General features: G+C 39.9%; 1 protein-coding gene across 3 annotated transcripts; it reads right to left on the reverse strand.

Annotated features, from left to right (window-relative positions):
• Window positions 1-1,904: 1,904 nt before the first annotated feature.
• On the reverse strand, window positions 1,905-25,983 carry LOC132847270 (neuroblast differentiation-associated protein AHNAK). Of its 3 annotated transcripts, none has more exons than XM_060872415.1 (7): window positions 25,917-25,983; window positions 21,464-21,513; window positions 16,538-16,624; window positions 16,345-16,461; window positions 15,653-15,797; window positions 15,411-15,568; window positions 1,905-12,573 (listed from the first exon to the last, which is right to left on the reverse strand). In XM_060872415.1, the coding sequence occupies exons 1-7, from the start codon at window positions 25,966-25,968 to the stop codon at window positions 2,563-2,565; spliced, it is 10,620 nt and encodes a 3,539-aa protein (XP_060728398.1). In that variant the 5' UTR covers window positions 25,969-25,983; the 3' UTR covers window positions 1,905-2,562. The 3 variants fall into 3 exon arrangements, with proteins under 3 accessions (XP_060728398.1, XP_060728396.1, XP_060728399.1); XM_060872413.1 differs by having other exon boundaries at window positions 15,653-15,806; XM_060872416.1 differs by lacking the exon at window positions 25,917-25,983 and adding an exon at window positions 22,004-22,072 and having other exon boundaries at window positions 15,653-15,806.
• Between the last annotated feature and the right edge of the window lie 1,075 nt (window positions 25,984-27,058).

Here is a 27,058-nt window from a genome sequence, read left to right on the forward strand (position 1 = left end):
TTAATTTAATTAAATGAATTTGACTAGATATTCTACTAACAATGCTGTACTACTATTGAATTTAACATGTCAATGGTTAATTTTGCATTTTTACGGAAAAAAGGTTGTGCCAGAAAAATATCTATGACAACACTGCCAGCTGGTATAAATGGACTAGCAGTTGACCTGCTTCAACCTTTAACAGACACACTGGGTCCCATTTATGAATCTTTTAATTTGTGTGTAAACCTTTGTGTTAGCTGACCTGATCTTAATTTCCATTGGAATTTACAAAAGTTTCAGAATATTTCTGATTTTCTTTGTAATTACATGAGTTTGTTGATTAAAGCAATTACCCATATATTACCAGGCACAGCCATGCCAGAGCTTATTTGCTTTTGTTCAGCTGATTAGCTGATTTGCATCCATAATAGGCAAAGCTCACATAGATCAGCAAATTAATGCCAAAATCTGCAGCCAAATAACAGAAAAGATTTATCACCTATGAATTACCTGAGATGAAAATAACATAGTTAGACCTGAAAACAGAGAAAAAAAAATTATATCCAGGTGTGAACATATTATGGGGAAATGTGTTTTCTTTTTAGTAGTTACTAGAACAGTCACATTTGCAAGTTAGTGCTGCACAACACTGAAGGAAAATGCTGTGGCAAATAGAACCAAATTGCACACTAACGGAGCTGTAGCAACATATTCTTTTTAAGTGAAAGACTGGTCTTGCTTGTCTTAATTTATGTTATTTATTTTTTATTTATGTCATTAATATATTAATTGTTATTGCACAAGTAATAAAAATGGATTCTGAAGTATAATACCAACCCAATCTTACAGAAAATGTGTAGGATTTGTGAGACCACACTGATTTAACTTTTTTACACAGCCATAATTCTGTATATTCTAATCATTGTAAACATGACAGCTCAAATCATTTTCAATCATTTTCATCTGTAGAGGAATTTGCATGCCTTAGTAATGTTTCAAAAAAATCTAATTTACAATCTAATGTACACTGTCTCTTAACTTTTAAATTGAGGATGCAGTGTCATCAGAGATAGGCGCAGTAGAGTCTCCTTCAAAAACTTGTATTCTCTGTGTCAAAAACATTTTCCCTTTACAAAATGCTTGTCCAATATTGTATATTATCTTAGCAACATTTCTGAGATGAAAGATGGCTATCCTAGTAATATTATCGACATGGACTGGAGTCAATAATCACACCAAGGACTATTATTTGATGATCCAGAGTTCCTATGTAACTTAAAAAGCTTTCTTCTAGCTGAATGTGGTCCATCCCTATGTAAGTATAAGCATAAGCATAACTGTTTTGTTCCAACTCAGGTTTGATTAGTTCAGGACAGCTGACAGAGGTCAGGGTCAGATTTTGTAATCAATTCTTAGGTACATAACCAGTGGTAGGGAAAGAATAGTTTTTTTTTTTTTTTTTTTTTTAAGAAGAGTTTCAATTACTTCTGGTATTGTCGATTTGAAGAAACGTAGGCAATCGAGTGACCACGTTAAAATAAAACTAAATATTTAACACAATATTTTTGTTAAACCTTTAGATTTAAAGTTGAATGTTTACACTCCAACCAATAAACTCCAATAAAACTAAATATTTAACACAATATTTTTGTTAAACCTTTAGATTTAAAGTTGAATGTTTACACTCCAACCATATAATCTCAAATGTTTTATGGTGGTACTGTAAAAAGAGGCAAAACTTTGGAAATTGTATCAGGTGTGACAGTCAGGTGTCCACATACCTTTGGCCATTGCGTGCATACTTGGGTTTTAGATGAATCACCAAACATATTTGGTGCACATTCAGAGAACGAAGAGAATGAGAGCATAAACAAAGTCTCTGGTTTTCATAAAAAAAAAAAATAAAAAAAACATCAAATATATTCAAGATAACAATTAGATACCTATTTTTATTTTACCAGATTTATTATGTCATATGCTAATATTTTAATACAGTAATCATTTAGATGTAAATATATTGTGTTTTACAATACTGTATGACATGGAAGAGACATTATGTGAACATATTTTAAAAGTGTACTTTCCACAAAGCTGCGAAATCTTAGATGCTTAATCATGATTATAGCACACTGAAACACAATAATTAAATGAAACCGATATTTTTGCAAAATATATGTACTATTATTACTTTTCAATAGTCGCATATATTATATTTTTTTCCATAAATATCTCTAAATGTGACACAGTTATATTTTACTTGCATATGACCAAGAGAGTGCTGTAAACAATTTCAGCAGAGAATAGTTTTACTGTAATGGGTACTGAATGCCCATGTTCCTCTATACTGAGTATTCTAAGATTAACTAACCAAATTTATTTAATTATGCCATTATGCTATCCCTAAATTGGGTATGTTTTCACAACTGATTTAGTTACACAAGTAATAAAAATGAATTCTAAAGTATAATACCAACCCAATCTTACAGAAAATGTTTAGGATTTGTGAGACCACATTGATTTAACTGGTTTACACAGCCATAATTCTGTATATTCTAATCATTGTAAGAATGACAGCTCAAATCATTTCCCCTCATTCTCATCTGTGGAGGAATCTGCATGCCTTAGTAATGTTTCAGTGGTCATTAAAATTGTTTGACTTGACTCTGCCTCCTCAAAAAATCTAATTTTTTCAGTGTGTACACTGTCCCTTAACTTTTGAATTGAGGATGCGGTATCATCAGAGATAGGCTCAGTAGAGTCTCCTTCATAAACCTGTATTCTCTGTGTCACAAATATTTTCTCTTTGTCATCACCAAAGATTTCCTTTACAACATGCTTCTCCACTATTGTATGTCCTGTTCGCATGATTGTTTCCTCAACTGAAAACATTGAGTCAGTGGCTTTTTCTGGAGGCAAAGTTTGTGTATCTACTTTGGTGAGAATTGTAGCATGTTCGGTTTTAGACACACTTTGTACATTTGAGACAACTATGTGTCCTGACATTTGTTTCAGAGTATCCACTGAAGAAGATGATGTTTCAGAAGAAAATGGAATGTTTACTTTCTCTGGCTGATGAGGCGCCATAGATATTATTTCAGTCCTGGCTGTTGAAGTAATGATATCACCATGTATATCAGTTACTTCAGCATTAGCAGTGGGCTCTGAATATTTTACTTTGACCTTTGTAGGGCTGGTCAGCGACAGGCCCATCCGTTCAGATGTAAGTGCAGAACTTACATCAGCAAAAGCATCAGATGAACTCAGTGACAATGTAGGACTGACATTGTCCTCATCAATATCTCTTGTATCTCTTGTAAAACTTTTCCTGGACTCATTGTCGGTTTGTGGACTATGTTCAGTTTTATTTTGAAGTTGGAAAGTTATTTTTTCATTGTCTTTGGTTGGAGATGGCAACTTAGGAAATCTAAACCAGTCACTGTTTTCGGGTTGTGTTTGTTTTTGCCCACTGTCTTTGTTTTGGTCTGTTGCCGATTTTTCCTGAGTTCCTCCATTTTCATGTTTTGATACACACTCTGTTGCTAACCGACCTCCGACTGCAATGTTATGTTCGTGTTTCAGAGGATCTGAAAATTTTTTCTTTGTTTCTTCAATTTCATCAAATGTAGGTACATTAAATTCAACTTCAAAGCCACTGAACACATCACCAAGTGTTGGCAATATAAATTTGGAGGACATCTTGACTCCTTCTGTATACTTTTGTGTTGGTTCTAAGATGACATCAAGAGCATTATTGTCAACAGCTGTATCCTCATTGCCACATTTTCCCTCTTGGGAATCCAACTCTGCTTTGGCTACTTCATTGTTTGTCTTACTGTCTGATTTAATACATTTCACGCCATCTACTTCTGGCAGGTGAGCTTTCACTTCTGCTGTTACACCTTCCACTTCAACGTTAGGTGGATAAACTTCTACTTGTGCCTTTGGTACAGAAATGTCAATATCTGCCTTGTCTGAAGTTACATCAAACTTTGGTTCTTTTACTTCAGAAAGACTGATTCCAAATTTTGGCAATTTGAATTTACTCCCTTGTTCCTTTGTTTTGATATCCTGATCTTTCATTTCCAAACTGACTGATTTAATTTCTTTGTCTAGCTCAGGCCCTTTTATGTTTACTGAGAGTGGCTCAGCTGAAAGTTTTATCTCTGCATGTGGTAGACTTCTGGCAGGTTTTATAACATCTACATCCACATCAGAGACCTCTACAGATGCTTTTGGTCCTTTAGTACCAAACTTTGGGAAGCTGATTGATGGTAGTTTAAACTTTGTTGGAGAACCAAACTTTGACCGGCCTTTCTGCTCTACATCTGATATTGTCACATCAAGACTTGGTTGATCAATTTCCATACTTCCTTCAGGCAAAGACACATCGACATTTGGGAGACTCGCATTACCTTCAGGAAGCTTAACTTCTGGTTTACCAAATCCGATTCCAGGAAAAGAAAGGACTGGTGTCTTCATTTTCACTTCAGTATATTTAGAATCTACTTCTGGCAGGTCTGCTATCATTTCAGCAGTTACACCTTGAACTTCAATATTAGGTGGATGAACTTCTACTTGTGCCTTTGGTACAGAAATGTCAATCTCTGCCTTGTCTGAAGTTCCATAAAGTTTTGGTCCCTTTATTTCTGGAAGGCTAAATTCAAATTTTGGTAATTTGAATTTAATCCCTTGTTCCTTCATTTGGATATCCTGATCTTTTACTTCCACACTGACTGGTTTCAATTCTTTGTCTGCATCAGGCCCTTTTATACCCACAGACAATGACTCAGCTGGCAATTTTATCTGTGTTTCTGGTAGATTTATTTCAGGTCCTTTAACATCTACATCTAAATCAGAAACCTCCACTGATGCTTTTGGACCCTTTGTTCCAAACTTTGGTAAGTTGATTGAAGGCAATTTAAACTTTGTTGGAGAACCAAACTTTGACCGACCTTTTTTCTCTACATCTGGTATTGTCACATCAGTAGTTGGTTGGTCAATTTCCATACTTCCTTCAGGCAAAGACACATCAACCTTTGGGAGACTCACATTACCTTCAGGAGCCTTCACTTCTGATCTACTTAATTCAATTTTAGGAAATGAAAATCCTGGCGTCTTCATTTTCAGTTCCAGAACTTTAGAATCTACTTCTGGCAGATCAGCTTTTATTTCAGCTGTTACACCTTGCACTTCAACATCGGGTGGATGCATTTCTATTTTTGACTTTGGTATAGAAATGTCAATCTCTGCCTTGTCTGAACTTGTATCTATTTTTGGCCCTTTTATTTCAGGAAGGCTGATTCCAAATTTTGGTAATTTGAATTTACTCCCCTGTTCCTTCATTTGGATATCCTGATCTTTCACTTCCACACTGAAAGGTTTCAATTCTTTGTCTGCATCAGGCCCTTTTATATCCACAGACAATGGCTCAACATTCAATTTCATCTCTCCTTCTGGTAGATTTATTTCAGGTCCTTTAACTTCTACATCCACATCAGGGAGATCCACTGATGCTTTTGGACCTTTAGTTCCAAACTTTGGGAAGTTGATTGAAGGCAATTTAAACTTTGTTGGAGATCCAAACTTTGACCGGCCTTTTTTCTCTACATCTGGTATTGTCACATCAGTAGTTGGTTGGTCAATTTCCATACTTCCTTCAAGCAAAGACACATCAACATTTGGGAGACTCACATCACCTTCAGGAGCCTTCACTTCTGATCTACTTAATTCAATTTTAGGAAATGAAAATCCTGGCATCTTCATTTTCAGATCCAGATCTTTAGAATCTGTTTCTGGCAGATTGGCTTTTATTTCAGCTGTTACGCCTTGCACCTCAACATCTGGTGGATGCATTTCTACTTTTGCCTTTGGTATAGAAATGTCCATCTCTGCCTTGTCGGCACTTATATCTATTTTTGGCCCTTTTACTTCAGGAAGGCTGATTCCAAATTTTGGTAATTTGAATTTAAACCCTTGTTCCTTTATTTGGATATCCTGATCTTTCACTTCCACACTGACCGGTTTGAATTCTTTGTCTGCATCAGGCCCTTTTATATCCACAGACAATGGCTCAGCTGACAATTTCATCTCTGCTTCTGATAGATTTATTTCAGGTCCTTTAACTTCTACATCCACATCAGGGAGATCGACTGATGCTTTTGGACCTTTAGTTCCAAACTTTGGGAGGTTGATTGATGGTAGTTTAAACTTTGTTGGAGATCCAAACTTTGACCGGCCTTTTTTCTCTACATCTGGTATTGTCACATCAGTAGTTGGTTGGTCAATTTCCATACTTCCTTCAGGCAAAGACACATCAACCTTTGGGAGACTCACATCACCTTCAGGAGCCTTCACTTCTGATCTACCTAATTCAATTTTAGGAAATGAAAATCCTGGCGTCTTCATTTTCAGTTCCAGACCTTTAGAATCTGCTTCGTGCAGATCAGCTTTTATTTCAGCTGTTACGCCTTGCACCTCAACATCTGGTGGATGCATTTCTACTTTTGCCTTTGGTACAGAAATGTCCATCTCTGCCTTGTCTGCACTTATATCTATTTTTGGCCCTTTTACTTCAGGAAGGCTGATTCCAAATTTTGGTAATTTGAATGTAATCCCTTGTTCCTTCATTTGGATATCCTGATCTTTCATTTCCAAACTGACCGATTTCAATTCTTTGTCTGCATCAGGCCCTTTTATATCCACAGACAATGGTTCAACTGTCAATTTCATCTCTGCTTCTGGTAGATTTATTTCAGGTCCTTTAACTTCTACATCCACATCAGGGAGATCCACTGATGCTTTTGGACCTTTAGTTCCAAACTTTGGGAAGTTGATTGAAGGCAATTTAAACTTTGTTGGAGAACCAAACTTTGACCGACCTTTTTTCTCTACATCTGGTATTGTCACATCAGTAGTTGGTTGGTCAATTTCCATACTTCCTTCAGGCAAAGACACATCAACATTTCGAAGACTCGCATCACCTTCAGGAGCCTTCACTTCTGATCTACTTAATTCAATTTTAGGAAATGAAAATCCTGGCGTCTTCATTTTCAGATCCAGACCTTTAGAATCTACTTCGGGCAGATCAGCTTTTATTTCAGCTGTTACACCTTGCACCTCAACATCTGGTGGATGCATTTCTACTTTTGCCTTTGGTACAGAAATGTCAATCTCTGCCTTGTTTGAACTTATATCTATTTTTGGCCCTTTAATTTCAGGAAGGTTGATTCCAAAATTTGGCAATTTGAATTTACTTCCTTGTTCCTTCATTTGGATATCCTGATTTTTTATTTCCACACTGAAAGGTTCCAATTCTTTGTCTGCATCAGGCCCTTTTATATCCACAGACAATGGCTCAGCTGACAATTTCATCTCTGCTTCTGGTAGATTTATTTCAGGTCCTTTAACTTCTACATCCACATCAGGGAGATCCACAGATGCTTTTGGACCTTTAGTTCCAAACTTTGGGAAGTTGATTGAAGGCAATTTAAACTTTGTTGGAGATCCAAACTTTGACCGGCCTTTTTTCTCTACATCTGGTATTATCACATCAGTAGTTGGTTGGTCAATTTCCATACTTCCTTCAGGCAAAGTCACATCAACATTTCGAAGACTCGCATCACCTTCAGGAGCCTTCACTTCTGATCTACTTAATTCAATTTTAGGAAATGAAAATCCTGGCGTCTTCATTTTCAGATCCAGACCTTTAGAATCTACTTCGGGCAGATCAGCTTTTATTTCAGCTGTTACACCTTGCACCTCAACATCTGGTGGATGCATTTCTACTTTTGCCTTTGGTACAGAAATATCAATCTCTGCCTTGTCTGCACTTATATCTATTTTTGGCCCTTTTATTTCAGGAAGGCTGATTCCAAATTTTGGTAATTTGAATTTACTCCCCTGTTCCTTCATTTGGATATCTTGATCTTTCATTTCCACACTGAGCGGTTTCAATTCTTTGTCTGCATCAGGCCCTTTTATATCTATAGACAATGGCTCAGCTGACAATTTTATCTCTGCTTCTGGATGATTTATTTCAGGTCCTTTAACTTCTACATCCACATCAGGGAGATCCACTGATGCTTTTGGACCTTTAGTTCCAAACTTTGGGAAGTTGATTGAAGGCAATTTAAACTTTGTTGGAGATCCAAACTTTGACCGGCCTTTTTTCTCTACATCTGGTATTGTCACATCAGTAGTTGGTTGGTCAATTTCCATACTTCCTTCAGGCAAAGACACATCAACATTTGGGAGACTCACATCAGCTTCGGGAGCCTTCACTTCTGATCTACTTAATTCAATTGTAGGAAATGAAAATCCTGGCATCTTCATTTTCAGATCCAGACCTTTAGAATCTACTTCGGGCAGATCAGCTTTTATTTCAGCTGTCACGCCTTGCACCTCAACATCTGGTGGATGTATTTCTTCTTTTGCCTTTGGTACAGAAATGTCAATCTCTGCCTTGTTTGAACTTATATCTATTTTTGGCCCTTTTATTTCAGGAAGGCTGATTCCAAAATTTGGTAATTTGAATTTACTCCCCTGTTCCTTCATTTGGATATCCTGATCTTTCATTTCCACACTGAAAGGTTCCAATTCTTTGTCTGCATCAAGCCCTTTTATATCAACAGACAATGGCTCAGCTGACAATTTCATCTCTGCTTCTGGTAGATTTATTTCAGGTCCTTTAACTTCAACATCCACATCAGAGAGCTCTACTGATGTTTTTGGACCTTTAATTCCAAAATTTGGGAGGTTGATTGAAGGCAGTTTAAACTTTGTTGGAGATCCAAACATTGACTGGTCTTTTTGCTCTACATCTGGTATTGTCACATCAGTAGTTGGTTGGTCAATTTCCATACTTCCTTCAGGCAAAGACACATCAACATTTGGGAGACTCACATCACCTTCAGAAGCCTTCACTTCTGATCTACTTAATTCAATTTTAGGGAACGATAATCCTGGAGTCTTCATTTTCAGTTCCAGACCTTTAGAATCTACTTCTGGCAGGTCGGCTTTCATTTCAGCTGTCACAACTTGCACTTCAACATCTGGTGGATGCATTTCTACTTTTGCCTTTGGTACAGAAATGTCAATCTTTGCCTTGTCTGAACATATATCTATTTTTGGCCCTTTTATTTCAGGAAGGCTGATTCCAAAATTTGGTAATTTGAATTTACTCCCCTGTTCCTTCATTTGGATATCCTGATCTTTCATTTCCACACTGAAAGGTTCCAATTCTTTGACTGCATCAGGCCCTTTTATATCCACAGACAATGGTTCAACTTTCAATTTCATCTCTGCACCTGGGAAACATATTTCAGGTCCTTTAACATGTGCATCCACATCAGAGACCTCTACAGATGCTTTTGGACCTTTAGTTCTAAGCTTTGGGAAGTTGACTGATGGCAATTTAAACTTTGTTGGGTCTTTTTGTTCTGCATATTCCATTGATAGGTCCAAATCTGTAGAAGGTCTTTCAATTTCTGTACTTCCTTCAGGCAAAGACACCTCAATATTTGGGAGACTCACGTCACCTTTGGGAGCCTTCACTTCTGATTTACTCAGTTCAATTTTAGGAAATGAAAATCCTGGCATCTTCATTTTTAGTTCTAGATCTTTAGAATCTACTTCTGGCAGGTCGGTAAAGTTACTTCCTTTTGCCTCACTTTGGATGTCCGTATTAATAAATTGCGTACTGACAGATTCCTTTTGTTTGTCTACATCAGGCTCTTTTATATCAACCAAAATTGGCTCAGTATGTGGTAGACTTATGTCAGGTCCTTTAATATCAACAGCCACATCAGAAGTCTCCATTGTTGCCTTTGCTTTCACTCCGAAATTTGGAAACTTGATTGAAGGAATTTTGAACTTTGTTGGAGAAGCAAACTTTGTTGTATCCTTTTGGTTACCATCTTTCACTGATATTGTAATATTTGTGTTTAGATTGTCCATTTGTGTATGTCCCTCTGATAAAGACATATCAACACTTGTGACATTCGCTGCTGAGGGTGCATGTTCTGATTTCGATATACCAAACCTGGGAAATGAAAATCCTGGCCTTTTAATTTTCACTTCAGTTATTTCAGTGCCTGTGTCTGGTAGGTCTCCACTCACTTCATGTTTTACAGTTGATGGTTCTGCTTTTGGTGAATGCACAACTGGCACTTTACCATATTCCTCTGATACAGAACTCTCATCATCTTTCTTTGAAGTACAAATAATTCTTGGTGCTTTTACTTCAGGAAAACTGAGCTCAAATTTTGGCAGTTTGAACTTCCTTCCTTGCCCTTCAGTTTCAGTGTCCTGAGCTCTGCCATATCCACAGTCAGACAGTCCATCTTTATTTGCATCAGTGCCATCTAAGTATGTTAATGATGCCTCATCTGATAATTTAATTTTATTCTCTGGTAATTTTTTTCCAGCAACTTTCACTTTAACATCCACTGCAGAGATATCTACTTCTTCCACTGGAACTTTAGTTCCAGATTCTGGCAGGGTGGTTGAGGGAATTTTAAATTTTGTGTTAAACTTTGTTTCTGTTTTTTGTGGCAAGTCCATATTATCTTCTAAAATCTTGCTTTCCTGTATTTGAACATCTATATTCTCAAATTCCCCTATGTTGGGAGTTTTGAATTTTTGTTTCTCATGGATCTTTGGTTCTCCAGTATCTATTTTAGAGGAATACTTCTTTGGCAATTCAGTACTAAAATCTGGAGACTGAGTATCAGGTTTAGCGCTTTCAGATCCTTCAACTGTTATTTTTGATTTCTTTGATTTCTTTTCATGACATTTCTTGTCACCATGCTTTTTAGTTTTTGGCTTTTCAGCTTGGTCAAGATCTGCTGTGCACAGCAAATTTGATTCCTTTATTGCTTCCATCCCTGGTATTTCAATATCTTCCCGCTTTGGGAGTTTAAAGTTTAAATCTCCAAATCTTCCATAATCTGTTTTCTGTGGAGGTGTGTAAGCTATTTTTATCACTGGTGTTGATGTCTGCTCATCAATGTAAGTTAGATCAACTTCAGGAATCTTGATTCCTCTGTTCTTATCTGCAGCATGAGAAGCTTGAGACATTTCTTCACCTACTTTAGTTTTAGGCATAATAGTGCCACTGTCTGTACTTGTGATGGATATTTTATGTGGTGATCCCCTAGGGGTCAATGTAGACTTATCAGACTTCATTTCAATTTCTCTTTGAACAAGAACTCCTGTTATGTCCCCCTCAGGCAGTTTAAAAGCAGGGAATTTGGAAACAGCCACTTTAACATCCTCAACATTGAACTCTTCATCTGTTTGTGGATCCTGGATTACTCTTTCCTTTGTAATATTTATCATTTTCTCAATTTTTGGAACCTTAATTTCTGGTGTCTTAAGACTGGGTTTTGTTTCTTTATTTTCCATCCCTGGAATTTCAATATCTTCTCGTTTTGGTAAGTGCGTTCTAATTTGTTCCACCTCTGTCTTTTTAATTAGTTCATGGGTTGCAAATTTAAAATGATCTACCTTTGGCAATTTAAACTCTGATTCTGTTCTTTGAGCTAGATCAGCTAGAATGAAATCATTAGTTTGTGTTGGTAATTTTGAAGATTTCACTAAAGGTATATCTTTATCGACAGCATGTTCATCAGACATTTTTGGTGACATGAACTGAAGCCCATTTACTGTACTCACAAAGTGGGTTTTTGATGTGGCTATGTCTGCCAATGGACCTCTGGTTCGAATCCCATAACTCTCATTTTCAAACACAGATTTCTCCTTCCTTTGCTTTTCATTGCCAACCCTTACTGATGTTCTTGTTACTCCTACACCAATATCTATATTTGGCATGAGAAGTTCTGCATTTCCAGATTCCATTTGTTTCTCTGAACTACCTTTTCCTATTTCCTCTTTGCTGATGTCATTGTCAAGTTGAGATATTTCTACCCCTGTCTGTGATAATAGAACATTGTCCGCATGGCTCTCTGTTCCAACATCAGGTTTCTTAATTTGAGGAAATCTAACTTTCATTTCTGAACTCTCTATTTTTCCTTCCTCTGCAAGAGCAACTGAAATATCTGTAGTCTTTAATGTGTTGCCTAAACTAATTAAATGAGCCTCATGGAGTTCCATAACTGACACACTCTGAAATGCATTATCATTCACAGTCTTGGGAGAAACCTTATTTTCACTTCTATCCAGTACCTGTGAGATCTCTATCATTTTTTCCTCATGTCCTTCTGGAATCTTTTCTTCTAATATATCATCCACCTGTTGATTGTCACAAACCAACTCCTTCTCATTACTCTGGGCCTCTTCAACTGACTTGCTCCTGTGGCCCTTCATCTTCACCTTTAGATGAACTTTGTGCTTTTTTTTCTTGTCTTTTCCATCTGCACATTTTAGTGGAGATTTTAGTGGGGATTCAGTGTCACTTGTTGGTGGGCTCATTTCTAATTTCCTGTGTTCCTCTGCTTCTGATGTACTGTGAGATCTCTTGAATTGCACTCTGGGTCCCTTGCCAAAGGAAGGGAACTTTGGCCATGAGATGCGTTCTTGCTGTTTTTTAATTTTTCTCTGACTTCTCATTGTTGGTGAGCCTTGGTCTTTTTCCTATGGAAATAAAACAATGGGTATTGTACGGAAGTCCTAAGAGGGCATGCATTATTATATATTAGATTTTTTCTAATATTCTAATAATATTTTTTCAGCAGTGTCTCTTTTTCTTACAAAGTCTGAGAAAAGCCCATCTCCCTCTCCCATTCTGAATACGTTTTACAGAAGGACCATTGAGAGCATTCTGAGCAGTTGCATCATTGTCTGGTTTGGGAACTGAACCGCAAAACCCTGCAGCGGATTGTGAGGACAGCTGAGAAGATCATTGGAGTCTCTCTTCCCTCTATCATGGACATATACACCACACACTGCATCCGCAAAGCCAAGAGCATTGTGGATGTCCCCACACACCCCTCACACACACTCTTCACCCTCCTGCCGTCTGGAAAAAGGTACCGAAGCATTCGGGCCCTCACAACCAGACTGTGTAACTGTTTCTTTCCACAAGCCATCAGACTCCTTAATAACTGAACAGAACTATACTGAGCACAATGTACACATGCACATCAACTTTAAAGACTGCACAGACCTACACCACTTACACACTCTTCCATTATACATCCATCAAACTGTTTACATACTGTTATGCATATTGTTTTTTGCTCATTGCACATGCTGTCTCACATTTCAGTTGATTGCTGTTTTGCACAATACTTTACATTACCTCATGCATCTGCTGTTATAATACTGTGTTTATTCCAGTATTTCAGCACATGCAATATTGATTGAACATACAGTATTTGCACTGGTCTTTGCACCAGTGTCTTTTGTCCTGCACTGTCTTTCTGTATTTTTGTCTTATCTTGCACTGTTTGCATTTATGTGGCTAGGAATACTTACTAAGTCCTTAGCTCTGTCTTTTTTCTATGTAGCACCATGTTCCTGGAAAAACGTTGTCTCATTTCACTGTGTACTGCAACAGCTATATATGGTTGAAATGAGAATAAAAGCTTCTTGAATTGACTTGACTTGAAAATTTTTATTATTTATTGTTCTGTGATGTAAGAGCTTTCATCTTTCAGTGCTATTAGCTTTAAGCATCTAAAAGTAAAAGTGTCCTACAATATACAGTGGTGTGAAAAAGTGTTGCCCTCTTCCTGATTTGTAATTTTGCAGGTTTGTCACACTTTAATGTTTCAGATCATGAAACAAATATAAATATTAGTCAAAGATAACAGAAGTAAACACATCATGCAGTTTTTAAATGAAGGTTTTTATTATTAAGGGAAACAAAATCCAAAACCACATGGCCCTGTGTGAAAAAGTGTTTGCCCTCCCCGTTAAAACATAACTTAACTGTGGTTTATCATACCTGAGTTCAATTTCTCTAGCCACACCAAGGCCTTCTTACTGCCACACATGGTCGCAATCAAGAAATCACTTAAATAAGACCTGACTGACAAAGTGAAGTAGACCAAAAGATCCTCAAAAGCTATACATCATGCTGAGATCCAAAGAAGTTCAGGAACAAACGAGTAAGAAAGTAGTTGAGATCTATCAGTCTGGAAAAGGTTATAAAGCCATTTCTAAAGCTTTGGGACTCCAGCGAACCACAGTGAGCCAAAATTACCCCAAGAGTGCAGTGACGACTTCCAAGATGTCACAAAAGACCCCACAACAACATCCAAAGAACTGCAGACCTCACTTGCCTCAGTTAAGGTCTAATCATTTCAGATTTGCCAGAAAACATCTTTATGATCAGCAAGACTTTTGGAAAAATACTCTGTGGTCTGACGAGACAAAAGTTAAACTTTTTGGAAGGTGTTTGTCCCATTACATCTGGCAAAAAAGTAACACTTTATTTCAGAAAAAGAACATCATACAAAGTAAAGTATGGTGATGGTAGTGTGATGGTCTGGGGCAGATTTGCTGCATCAGGACCTGGAAGACTTGCTGTGATAAATGGAACTATGAATTCTGCTGTCTACCAAAAAATCCTGAAGAAAAATGTGCGGCCAACTGTTCGTGACCTCAAGCTGAAGCGAACTTGGGTTCTGCAATAGGACAATGATCCAAAACACAAAAGCAAGTCCACCTCTGAATGGCTGAAGAAAAACAAAATGAAGACTTTGGAGTGGCCTAGTCAAAGTCCTGACCTGAATCCTATTGAGATGCTGTGGCATGACTCGAAAACCCTCCAATGTGACTGAATTACAACAATTCTGCAAAGACGAGGGGACCAAAATTCCTCCACAGCACTGTAACAGACCCATTGCAAGTTATTGCAAACGTTTGAATGCAGTTCTTGCTGCTAAGGGTGGCCCAACCAGTTATTAGGTTTAGGGGGCAAGCACCTTTTCACACAGGGCCATGTAGGTTTGGATTTTGTTTCCCTTAATAATAAAAACCTTCATTTAAAAACTGTATGTTGTGCTTACTTGTGTTATCTTTGACTAATATTTACATTTGTTTGATGATCTGAAACATTAAAGTGTGAAAAACACTTGCGAAACATGCAAAAAAAATTAAAAATCAAGAAGGGGCAAACACTACTGTACCTGGGGTTAGTTTAACCATGTTTTCCAAAACAGCGGCTGGATTAACCACAGTGTGGTCACTATATTGTCTTCGACAGTAAAGATTCTTCTTAAGTGTCGAACACTTATGTGAAAGTTGGCAATCACATGAGTCCCTGATCAAAGTAAATACGTATGCAATCATCCATGATGCTTTTGCTGCCTCTTGAGCATGTTTTTATGCAGAGAACATGAGAAAATTGAGGTCGTTACCACAACAAAACAAGGAAGAAATTATAATAATGCATGGCCTCTTAAGACTTCCGTAGTATTGAATTCTTTACACATCAAAATTAAAAAAAGTTTAGTTGCATTTACCTTTGGATGTATAATTTCAGCATTTTCTGGTATGGTTGGTTCCACTTGGCGTCTTAGACAGAATTCCATTTTATATGGTTGAGCATGCTCAAGAATTTTAAGTGCATCTTCGTATGACACATTATCGAAGTATACTGTAGCACTTAGTATTTGATCACCTGGTGGAATGCAAATAAAAGTGAAAAAATTTAAGACACAAATCAAAAGGGGATCATTAACTATGATTGCAATTTTTTACATACCCTCTTTCACACCTAGATGTTTGGAAGCTGGTGAATCTACTTTCACTTCTTTGATGAAGATCCCTTCTTTCCCTCCACCTGTCACGACTAAGCCCTCAACACATGCTTCTTTCACTGTTTTTACAATCATTTCAGATTCACCACTCTGCATGTCCTGAAACCACAGATGAGAATGTTAAAAAAAAATCTTTTATAAACTATATAACAGTAATCTTTAATTACGTAGATTTTATATTTATGTGGGTGAAAAACAAATATTAATTAATTTCGTTGTCTTGAAAGGAAAAATCTGTGGCACTGTTATGCTCCAAGTGCATTTTGGTTGCATGATTTGGGTCCATTTTTTCCCTTAGAGGGAAGTGTAACTCCAAATCTTTATCTGATGATGAGGAATGGCCAGTATTCCATTAATGACTGGTTTGCAAAAAATATTTAAACCATATGCCTTGGCAGACAACACATTCCAATTTAACACTTGTAGGAGATTTTGGGAAGGCATGCTGTTAGCAAGATACCAGTTGTTTTTTTCTTTAATTTGTCTATAAATTTAAGTAGGCATGAGACTTTTCAAATTGCGCACGTACGTACTGTACATGTATCCTTTCATAACATTCAGAATTTTTAACTACTAGAATAATTATATGTGAAAAGTGTATGTATAAAGAAAAACAAATCATTCAATTAAGTTTGACCTCTGCTTCATTCATTTTGTCAGATGTGCGTTTATCAAACAGAGCTCCAAAACCGGCTTTTCTGCTTTTTTTGTTGCTTCCACTCTTGTGTGCTAAATCCGAGATGTCGTCCTCAGCCTGACAAAAGAACAGATGTGTAGACATTCAATAATATATTAACCATATATTAACTATAGCTTTATATTATAGTTACCTGTTTTTCAATGGGAAATTCTTCTATTGGGGATGAACCTTGAGGACGAGGTCTTTCACTCTCTAAAATCTCAGGTTCCGCACATACCTACGAATTTCAGCAATGATGTAAAATCATAGAAACCACATACAGTATATGTCATTGGTCTGCATAAGAATATCTTTTTGTGAAAGTAAATATGCAGCCAAATCTCACACAAACTCACAGAAGTTCGTAAATCTCTAGATGTCTTCCCTTAGGTTCTATTAGCCCAGAATTAAGATTTTAGTATTTCACTCATATGATTCTTTATGTAGTTCGACAATGTCACGGCCAACGAACCACACACCGCCCGAGCGTCAGCATAGAGAGGCATCCCTGGAGTATTAGCTCGCTTCCGGACTACACTCCCCATCAGCCATCACCCACATTGATTACACCACCACTTGTTCCTCATCTCCGCTCACTATTTAAACTGAACATACCAGTGCATACCAGAGGTCTCGACTTGTCTAGTGCAGTCATTCTGAGCGTTTACCTGTTTCTGATTTTCCCGTTTCGACTCTGTTTCTTGATTTTGACCTTTCTGATTGTTTGCTGCCTGCCCTGACCCTTTGCCTGTTTATCGTTGCTGATTTTCGTCTGTACTCTGACATCCGTGTTTTTGCCAGCTCTGATTATTGCCTGTCTGACTTCGTCTGTGTATTTTGTCAATAAATCGCTGCAAATGGATCCTCAGCCGTATGCCGCCTCCTTACAGGAGACCTCGCCGCCCGAAGATCCAGCAGCTGTCGCTCAGCTCGCGACCCAGCTCACTGGGCAAGCGCAGCAGCTCACAGGCCATCACCAACAGCTCACGTTCCTCACCACGCTCACTCAAGAGCTCGCCACGGCTTTGCAGGGCTTGCAAGGAGCCACCGGAGCACCGAATCCTCCGGTGCCAGCACCGGTTCCTCAGGCCGCCACGTACCCCACTCCTGCAACCACCAGCACCCACCTAGCCTTCCCAGAGAAGTTTAAGTTCTCTACTCACTGGCAAGGTGCTGGACTGGGCCACCGCGGTGTGGAGAGAGAACGCCTTCCCCACTTTCGAAAAGTTCCTCGCGCAGTTCCGTACAGTTTTTGACCACTCCGCTACAGGAGAGAGCGCGGAGGAGCGCTTACTGGCCATCTCGCAGGGCGAACGCACCACGGCGGAGTACACACTGGCCTTTCACACTCTCGCCACGGAGGCAGGCTGGGAGGAACGCCCCCTGAGGCTACTCTACCGCAAGGGCTTACATCCGGACCTCCAAGCTGAACTCGCCTGCCGGGACGAAGGAAGGAGCCTGGCCGAGTTTGTGGATCTCTCCATCCAGCTGGATAACCTGATGCGTTCCCGTCGCATCCCTGCACACGCTGCCACTAGTCCTGCACGTCCTGAATACCCCGAGCCGATGCAGATCGACTACACGCACCTCGCGCCCGAAGAGCGAGAACGCGCTTCCGCCAACGGCTCTGCCTCTACTGCGGGGAACCTGGACACCGACTGCCAACCTGCCCGACCAGACCACCGCGAGGGCGAAATAACCCGTTGAGTCAAAATTCTGTCAAGCGTACAGCTCGAGATTCGAGGAGAGAGCATGGAACTATACGTGCTTATCGACTTGGGCGCAGCCGGAAATTTTATGTCTTGGAAATTCGTTCGAACCCATAACGTTCCGGTAATTCCTTGTGTGTCCCCTTCAGCAGTGGAGGCGATAGACGGATGGCCACTTAGAGAGGGACACATCACACGTCTCACCAGGGACCTCAACCTACAGGTGGGGGACCAACATCACGAGCGTCTCTCCTTTCACGTCATCCATTCTCCGCGACGCGCTCTCATCCTCGGCTTACCATGGCTCAGACTCCATAATCCGGTCATCTCCTGGCCCGAGCTGCGCACCACCAGCTAGGGCAATGCATGTGCTGCACACCGCCGGGACTCGGGGGAATCTTTCCAGCTCAACACCATGAACACCATGCCGATTACCTCCAAGACCCCCGAACTCCCAAACGAATACCAGGACCTTGCAGAGGCGTTCAGTAAAACCAAGGCCACGGAACTACCTCCACATCGCCCCTGTGACTGTGCCATCGACCTCCTGCCAGCGGCTACACCACCTAGAGGGAGAATCTTCCCCCTCTCACAGCTGGAATCCGCGGCTATGAATGAATACATCCAGGAGGAGCTAAAGAAAGGGTTCATTCGCCCCTCCATGTCTCCGACGTCGTCAGGGAATTTCTTTGTCAAAAAAAAGGACGGGGATCTTCGGCTCTGCATCGACTATCGAGCCCTCAACGACATGACAGCAAAGTTTCGGTACCCCCTTCCACTCGTGCCGTCAGCCCTGGAACAGCTCCGCCGCACGCGGTACTTCACGAAACTAGACCTCCACTGTGCCTAAAACCTCATCCGCATCAGAGAGGGGGACGAGTGGAAGACCGCCTTCTTGACCCAGTCAGGCCATTACCAGTATTTGGTCATGCCTCTCGGCCTTTCGAACAGTCCAGCGGTCTTCCAGTCGTTCATTAATGACGTGTTCCGAGACATGCTAGACCGCTGGGTAATCGTCTATATCGACGACATTCTCGTCTACTCCGAGAGCAAGGAGGAACACATCCAACACGTGAGGGCGGTATTACAATGTCTCATTCAGCATTGGTTATACGCCAAGGCAGAAAATGCGAGTTTCACCAAGCCGCGACAGTCTTCATGGGCTACGTCATCTCGGCCGAGAGGGTCGCCATGGCTGACACTAAAGTGCAGGCAGTGCTACAGTGGCCCCGACCGCGAACCATCAAAGAGCTACAACGCTTTCTGGGATTCGCCAACTACCGCCGTTTTATCCGTGGGTTCAGCACAAAAAAAGCACCGGCTCGCCTCACTTGGTCACCAGAGGCGTACTCCGCATTTAAACGGCTAAAAGAAAGCTTCACCTCTGCACCGATTCTCCATCACCCTGACCCGAACCGTCCGTTCGTAGTGGAAGTAGACGCCTCCAACACGGGAATTGGAGCTATACTGTCCCAGCGCCAGGGATCTACCAATAAAATGTTTCCATGTGCCTATTTCTCCCGCGAACTATCCCCAACGGAACGGAATTATGACGTGGGAGACCATGAGCTATTGGCCATGAAAGCGGCGTTCGAGGAATGGCGGCACTGGCTGGAGGGCGGGCAGCACTCATTCATCGTCCTCACCAACCACCGAAACCTGGAGTACATGCGTGCTGCTAAACGCATGAATCCACGCCAGGCCTACAGACCAGGGAGCAAGAACACTAAGGCCGACGCTCTGTCACGCATGCACCGGGAGATGGACCAGCACACGCCCATCGAGCCCATCATCCCCGAGACTCGTATCCTCGCACCCATTCTGTGGGACATCTTGACGAGATCGCCCAAGTCAACACGCAAACGCCGCCGCCGATCGAACGCCCGACCACCAGGACGTACGTGCCTGAGCACCTGCGCACTCCACTCCTGGAACTGCTGCACACTAGCCCTGCCTCCGGTCACCCCGGCATCACGGGAACAACTCACCTGGTCCGGAGTCAGTTTTGGTGGCCGTCCCTGGCTGCGGACACATGTGAATACGTCCGAAGCTGCGCGGTGTGCCACACCTCCAAAGCCTCACATCAATGCCCCGTGGGCCTGTTACTGCCTCTACCAGTGCCACAACGACCCTGGTCACATATCGTGCTGGATTTCATCACAGACTTGCCCCGATCTAACAACCATACAGTTATTCTGACCGTCATCGACTGATCCCTCTAATCAAGCTCCCCACAGCCTGCGTCCTGGGCTACCAGCCCCCTCTATTCCTGTGGTCCGACACACCCACCGATCTGCCAGCCATCGACGATTGGTTTCACCGGAGTGAGGAGACATGGGCTGCGGCGCATCGACAATTACGGAGAGCCATCAGGAGACAGAAAACCCAGGCTGACAAACACCGCAGGGAACATCCCGAATATCAACCCGGCCAGTGGGTTTGGCTTTTGACCCACAACATCTGCCTCCACCTACCCAGCCGTAAACTCAGCCCAAGGTATGTGGGGCCGTTCCGGATCCTCAGGCAGATCAATCCAGTCTCGTACCGCCTCGCACTACCTGCCAATTACCGTATCTCACCTACCTTCCATGTTTCTCTGCTGAAACCCACTGATGAGCCGAGAGAGGACCCTGACACCACCACCGCTTTGCCCGAACCGCTGCCACTGCTAGTCGACGGCGAGGAAGTGTATCAAGTCCATGAACTGCTCGACTCCAGATGCCGGGGGGCCTCCTGAATACCTGGTCGATTTCCATCAACGGCATCCTGACAAGCCAGCCCCCTGCTCACGGAGACGACCCGGCGCCGCAAGCGTCCTCGCGTCGGGAGCCGCTCGCAGGGGGGGCTCTGTCACGGCCAACGAACCACACACTGCCTGAGCGTCAGCATAGAGAGGCGTCCCTGGAGTATTAGCTCGCTTCCGGACTACACTCCCCATCAGCCATCACCCACATTGATTACACCACCACCTGTTCCTCATCTCCGCTCACTATTTAAACTGAACTTGAACTTCATACCAGTGCGAGGTCTCGACTTGTCTAGTGCAGTCATTCTGAGCATTTACCTGTTTCTGATTTTCCCGTTTCGACTCTGTTTCTTGATTCTGACCTTTCTGATTGTTTGTTGCCTACCCTGACCCTTTGCCTGTTTATCGTTGCCGATTTTCGTCTGTACTCTGACATCTGTGTTTTTGCCCGCTCTGATTATTGCCTGTCTGACTCTGTCTGTGTATTTTGTCAACAAATCACTGCAAATGGATCCTCAGCCGTATGCTGCTTCCTTACAGACAAATGGTCAAATGTCACAAAATTAAAAGTTTTTCCAAAAATACTCTGAAACTGAATGATAAATATTTGAGTGACACTCACTGAATCCTCCTCCACGTCTTGTTCTGGTCCCGTCAGCCTTCGCCCAGCACCTGTTTCAAATTAAAATGTGCTTAATTGTACATAAGAACCACTAATGCACAAAACCCAAACTGTGCTAACTAACATCTATCAGCATTACTCATGATTAAATGCAATATTTTTTGCAATGTGTGCAGAGCTCATTCTCAGAAATATAATGGTTACTGTCTTTTGAGCTAATTTAAAATGCAGACACACTGTAGTAGTAATTGACAATGCAGCACATTAAGACAACCAAAAAGTGTTTTTATATTGTTCTGAAGTCCAAACAAAACACATTCAAAAAAGCAGATAAACACAGAAAAGACAATAGAATATTTGGCTCCAGAAGAATCCAGATGAATTTCTATTACAGCAAAAAAAAAAACCACAAACTTTCATGATTGCTGTAACATCAACAATACAATATCAATACACTGCATTGTCAACTGTATCACTACTCGTTAAACAATGAGAAAAGTCTGTAATCAAATTCTCTTCACATCAAAATGTTGCACTTACCTGAGTTATTGTCTATGAAGATCTTCCTCTGTGTAAGTATTATATATCTGTACGTATATCTGTACCGTACCTTACCCAATCCACTATGCATTCCTGCTCTCATCTGTATTTCAGTACAGGAGGAGTTACAGTGCCCTGCCCTTACTGGTTTGGCAATATCAGTAACATGCACACAATAAGAATTTCTATTTTTTGCATTTAGTTACTGTCCACATAACTGATAATGATCATATATGATATATACATGTATGTGCACATGACTATAAATGTACCCCTAGAAATTAAAGAAAAATTTGGGTTGGTGTTCCTTTAATTTGTGAGAGTAGTAGACATTGTTGTTCAAGGTGTTTACTTCTCGTTTGTAATCTGAGAACAATTTTTAATTTATCACAAATCAGCTTTGTAATCATAAACATTTCACTGTACCGGTGGTACTGGCTACTAATATATAATGTTGCTGAGATTTGTAAACACGTTATTTATTTACCCTATTTATCACAAGTACATTACCATTTTACTGGGTCAGTACTTAGAAAAAATCAGAAACAAATCACACAAACACATGAGCTAGATAATAGTAATGCATGTTGCTGAATTTTATTTGTTATTTGATGCTTTTCATTTACATATTCTATACATATATTGTCCAATCAGTTCTGTGTATTTGTTCTGGTCTGAGAATCCTAACACTGCTAAATTCATAATGCAGTTCCACCCTACTCAAATATTTGCTTTTTGGGTGCCACTAAAATGATAAAGCAGTGGTCGATTAAGTTTATTAAGTATGGTTGTGTACATGTCCAAGTTAAGAAATGCCACAACTGTTCTTCATGAAAAGGCATGCACTCAAGTGATTATGCAATGGACATGATTCAGTATACTCTAATTACCACAATCCTGGTCTTCTTTTAGATGTCATTAACATATTGGTTAAAAAAGTAGTGACAATTTTTGTGAGTCTCATGACAGAAGGCTTTTTACCTATAATCTTATTCAATTTAACTTTGGCAAGTATTATGGGTAGGGTTTATCTGGAAAGGAAAAAGTTAAGATTCTATAAAAAACAAAAGGAAAATAATCATTTCAGCTTTTTTCCTCAGTTGTCTGGGTAAAGCCAAGCAAGCACATTTACTGCTTAGGACAGAAGCTGAAAGATAACAGCTTATGAGTGCAAATTACCAAGAATGTCATAAAAATTACAATAGAAACTAGTTCAACTAGTTAGGTTTCTGGATTCCAGTGTTTATCAAAAAATGTCATTCAAGGTTAAGTGGACAGCCAAGACACCATACTCACTACAAGGTTGATGGTCAATAGCTGACTATGATTTAATAAAAAGCACTTGCAGCAACTGTGTTGAGAGCATTAGATTCAGAGAGTAAGTTAACAAATGTAGCTAGCCACATAAGAGTGTCAATAAAACAGATTTTAAACGTACTGAAATGCTGCAATTGCATAGAAATAACAGTTGCGTGGTCATAAATTTCCTGTAGATGGACCAAAAACAGCAACAACCAGGGGTCGAACAGTTGCTACTCTTAACATTGACTCACAAGTGTCTTACTACACTTGTGTTGTTTTCACTATAGTTGAACATTACTGTATGAACAGTGAGTAAGATTGCAAGGTGTTGCTAGAGTGGTGCAGTTACCACATCTTGTCTATAATAGGCTTAACACTTTATACGCCTTTATATGCACTACAATTTATAAATACTCATGTTGAATTTTTTTATTTTTCAAACTTCAGTGAATGCTTCAACCAAACCACATATTTTGATCTATGCATTTGAAAAAATGTAAATTGTACTAAATGTTGTACTATATATTTTTTGTAAAATCTGTGAAGAAATTATCTGTTGGAGTGACAAGTGTTCTTTTATAATCACTACATTTGAATATGACATTCCACATTAAAATGGCTTTTTCTAAATGTTTAAATGTAACAAGCAGCCACATTCATCCCGTATGTCAGTGATATAACTACAGGTATTTTTCTGTTTTCATGACCATCTGAGAGAATCCTCAGATGCATGGTAATTGAACTAACACAGTTAGAACTGAAGCTGAAATGTAGAGTTTGACGTGTATTGAGAAGGCTCAAAAGGCTGTTTCACAGGGAGAAGGTTGCATACAAAATATAATTGCATTTTAGTGGGAAAACAGAACTGGCTTTTTCTCCTCAGGTTATAAGAACCTGAGACCCTATTCCCTCATGATTCCAATTAATCACAAACATTTAATGATGCAAACCATAGTCTTCCACAGGAACCATAAAATATTTGGGCTTATGTATAAAGGGTAAGAGTTAAAGTTTAATGGAAAAGGGATATAATAATTCTACTGTCAGTTACTGTTAGAAAACCAGAACTTAAACCCAAGATCTAGGATCACTTAGCTGTATTTAACAAGATAACTATCAGATGCCTCATCATGTTCACAGTACTCTAAGTCTCAGTGTTCTCAGTACATTTCAACACAAACATAGTTAACAGCATTCATTCTTCATAGTTAAAAAAAGTCATGTGGTTCTGTCAGTCAGTTGTAATCTACCTTCTAAATGGATTTTAAGTAGTCATAAACAGAGGCTAGCATGTGAGCAGTTTATTGGGATACAGTGTTTCATACCTCCTACTTCTGCTTTTGAATTCCTTGAAAATACAAAGGGATTTAAAAGTGTTATTAGGCCTGACTTTAAATTCCAGCCAGCTAATTAGGATCAGTTCCTTCTCACCAAGAATTCTCTTTTTATTTCTGGTATATATGAGACTATTTCAGAATTATAGAATTATTACAAACATATAATTTGATTAATGCCTCTAATCTCTCTACATTATAATAGATATGTCTGTTATGGTTCATGCTGTGTCTTGATATGATGCAAATATCTAACAGTATGTCAGTCATTCTGGTGTAAATAATAAAAAAGAAAATGACTAAAACACAAGCTTTTTGATGAAGTAGTTTTGTATGTGCTATAATAATAATACTCCCACAATGAATCAATTTACTCTAATATTTATGAATATCCATACATATACCCTAACATACATTTAGCTGTTTAAAAAAATCTTGCAATATGTTTCTATAGAGAGTGAGTAAAAACTGATATGATTATAGAAATACTAATCAAGTTTTCTTCTTATTTTGAGCTGAGAGTCATGCATCGAGTTCCGCAGTGGTGTCAGGTATCAGTCCTGCAATGATGGAGCACAATTTAAATTTTCTATCATACTGGTACCAGATCTATCTGTAACATGAACACACACGCCCTCTTTACTCATACACATGCAAGTCATTATTTACCTTAGTATTATGAACAACTTGTGGCCTATTCACATATTTATATTACCAATTAAATGTAACCTGTTTGTGTTAGCAACAATAGACACTTCCCAGAAATCAGGAATATGCTAAACAACTTAAAATTTAGGATTAATATACGATATAAACTCAACATTTAAACATACACAATCACTGCCACTGCTCAGAAATTATGGCACTATGAGTTTTACAAAAAAAAAAAAATCCCTCTACAATACTGCAGACACACCTACTTTAGACTACCTCACATCAAATACATGATGGTGTGCACGCCTACAACTAAGCCACACCCACTTTACTGCAGACACACCCAGATCACTCTCAAGCACTGCAGTCAGTCCTCAACAGCTCTTTGCTATGATGTTGTTTACAAGGTCAAACCAAAACTTTCTTTTAACACACATACAAACACACATACAAACACACACACAAAAGCACACAATCAACGAGTCATTGCAGTGCAAAAAAACAGGAGGTAGGCAGAAGGGCTGAGTGCTGGATCAGGGATAAAAATAGCAGGAATGAAGCAAGTTAGCGGGTAAGGCTGAGCAAAAGAAAGAGACAGGGAGAGGCAGAGTGATGATGCCCACCCGCAGCTGGTGCGTGCCAGTTGGGGAACGCCAGATGAAAACAGTCACACATGGTGGCTGTCCGCTAGAGAGCTCAAGCCTGGTGTCCAGTGATGTCTGACCCAAATATATGCTGCGTCTTTGCAGGCTGCTTCCCTCCACTCCTTCTGGAGCTGCAGAACTCGCAGCCTCTTCTTCACTCTTGCTCACTGGTGATGTGCAGAGAGAGAGAGAGAATGAGCAGGAAACAGTTAGACTGTGAGGCTAGTGAGTGAAAGAGAGTGTGTGCTGAATCCACGCTAAGTATCAGTGCACTCTGTAATGATGCTCTAGTCTTCTGTGCTGCAAAGTAAATACAGACTCCCATGCAGCATGAGTTGGGGGTGGGCTGTTTTGGCTGTCTAGTTCCTCTTTAACTCCTCCCACGTCATCGGTTGGACCAACAGGGGAAAAAACACCCAGGACAGTCTGGGACAATGGATTTGCCAAGACAGGAAAAAAAAAATTCATCCACACCCCTCCCACTCCCAAATTCCCTAAAGCACAAAGCATGCAAATGGGCTATATAACTGAATTTGACACAGCACAGAGCATGATTTCATGTCTCTAAGAAAGAAGAGGCGAGCATAGGATGCAGTACATCAGGTGATTTGGATCAGATAAAGAGATAAGTGCAGGAATAACAAATCTAACTGATTTTACAGTTATATCTAACAGGATTAACAGATTTTCTGACCAGAGAAATGGTATAAGAAACTGAGGTGCACATTTTAAAAGTTCTAAGGCATTCAATGATTATTATATTATTACACATCTATATGAAAGTTGTGTGTGATTCAACTCTGTTTCTGGCTTAATCCAATTTCTGATGAACTACGCTGACCCCAAGAAGCTAAATGATTTAGGACTCTTGCCCAAAACTGAGCGTGATTTTAAAAAAGAGTATGATGTCAATGTCAGCTCAGGCCACTGCAGAGGACACACAGCAGGAGTCAATATGGCAACCATTTTGTTCTCCTTCAGAATAAAGAGCATACTGCATTTTTTATTTCATGCACTGAACCATTAAAGGTACATAACATAAAATATTTAACCTTACTTGCATTTTTTTTATTGAACTGACTCATGCCATCTTCTGACTCTGCATTTCCAACAGGGAGTGG

Source organism: Tachysurus vachellii, chromosome 6 (assembly GCF_030014155.1).
Source record: "Tachysurus vachellii isolate PV-2020 chromosome 6, HZAU_Pvac_v1, whole genome shotgun sequence".
Lineage (NCBI taxonomy): Eukaryota > Metazoa > Chordata > Actinopteri > Siluriformes > Bagridae > Tachysurus > Tachysurus vachellii.

What these genes read in the sequence shown, in the direction of transcription:
- LOC132847270 (XM_060872413.1), bottom strand. Translation starts at nt 25,968, where the DNA reads ATGTGTGACTGTTTTCATCTGGCGTTCCCCAACTGGCACGCACCAGCT. An exon ending in ACAAAATGAATGAAGCAGAG is followed by an intron (nt 15,807 to 16,344) that starts GTCAAACTTAAT and finishes CTGTGGTTTCAG; the next exon opens with GACATGCAGAGTGGTGAATC. An exon ending in CTGAAATTATACATCCAAAG is followed by an intron (nt 12,574 to 15,410) that starts GTAAATGCAACT and finishes TTATTTCCATAG; the next exon opens with GAAAAAGACCAAGGCTCACC.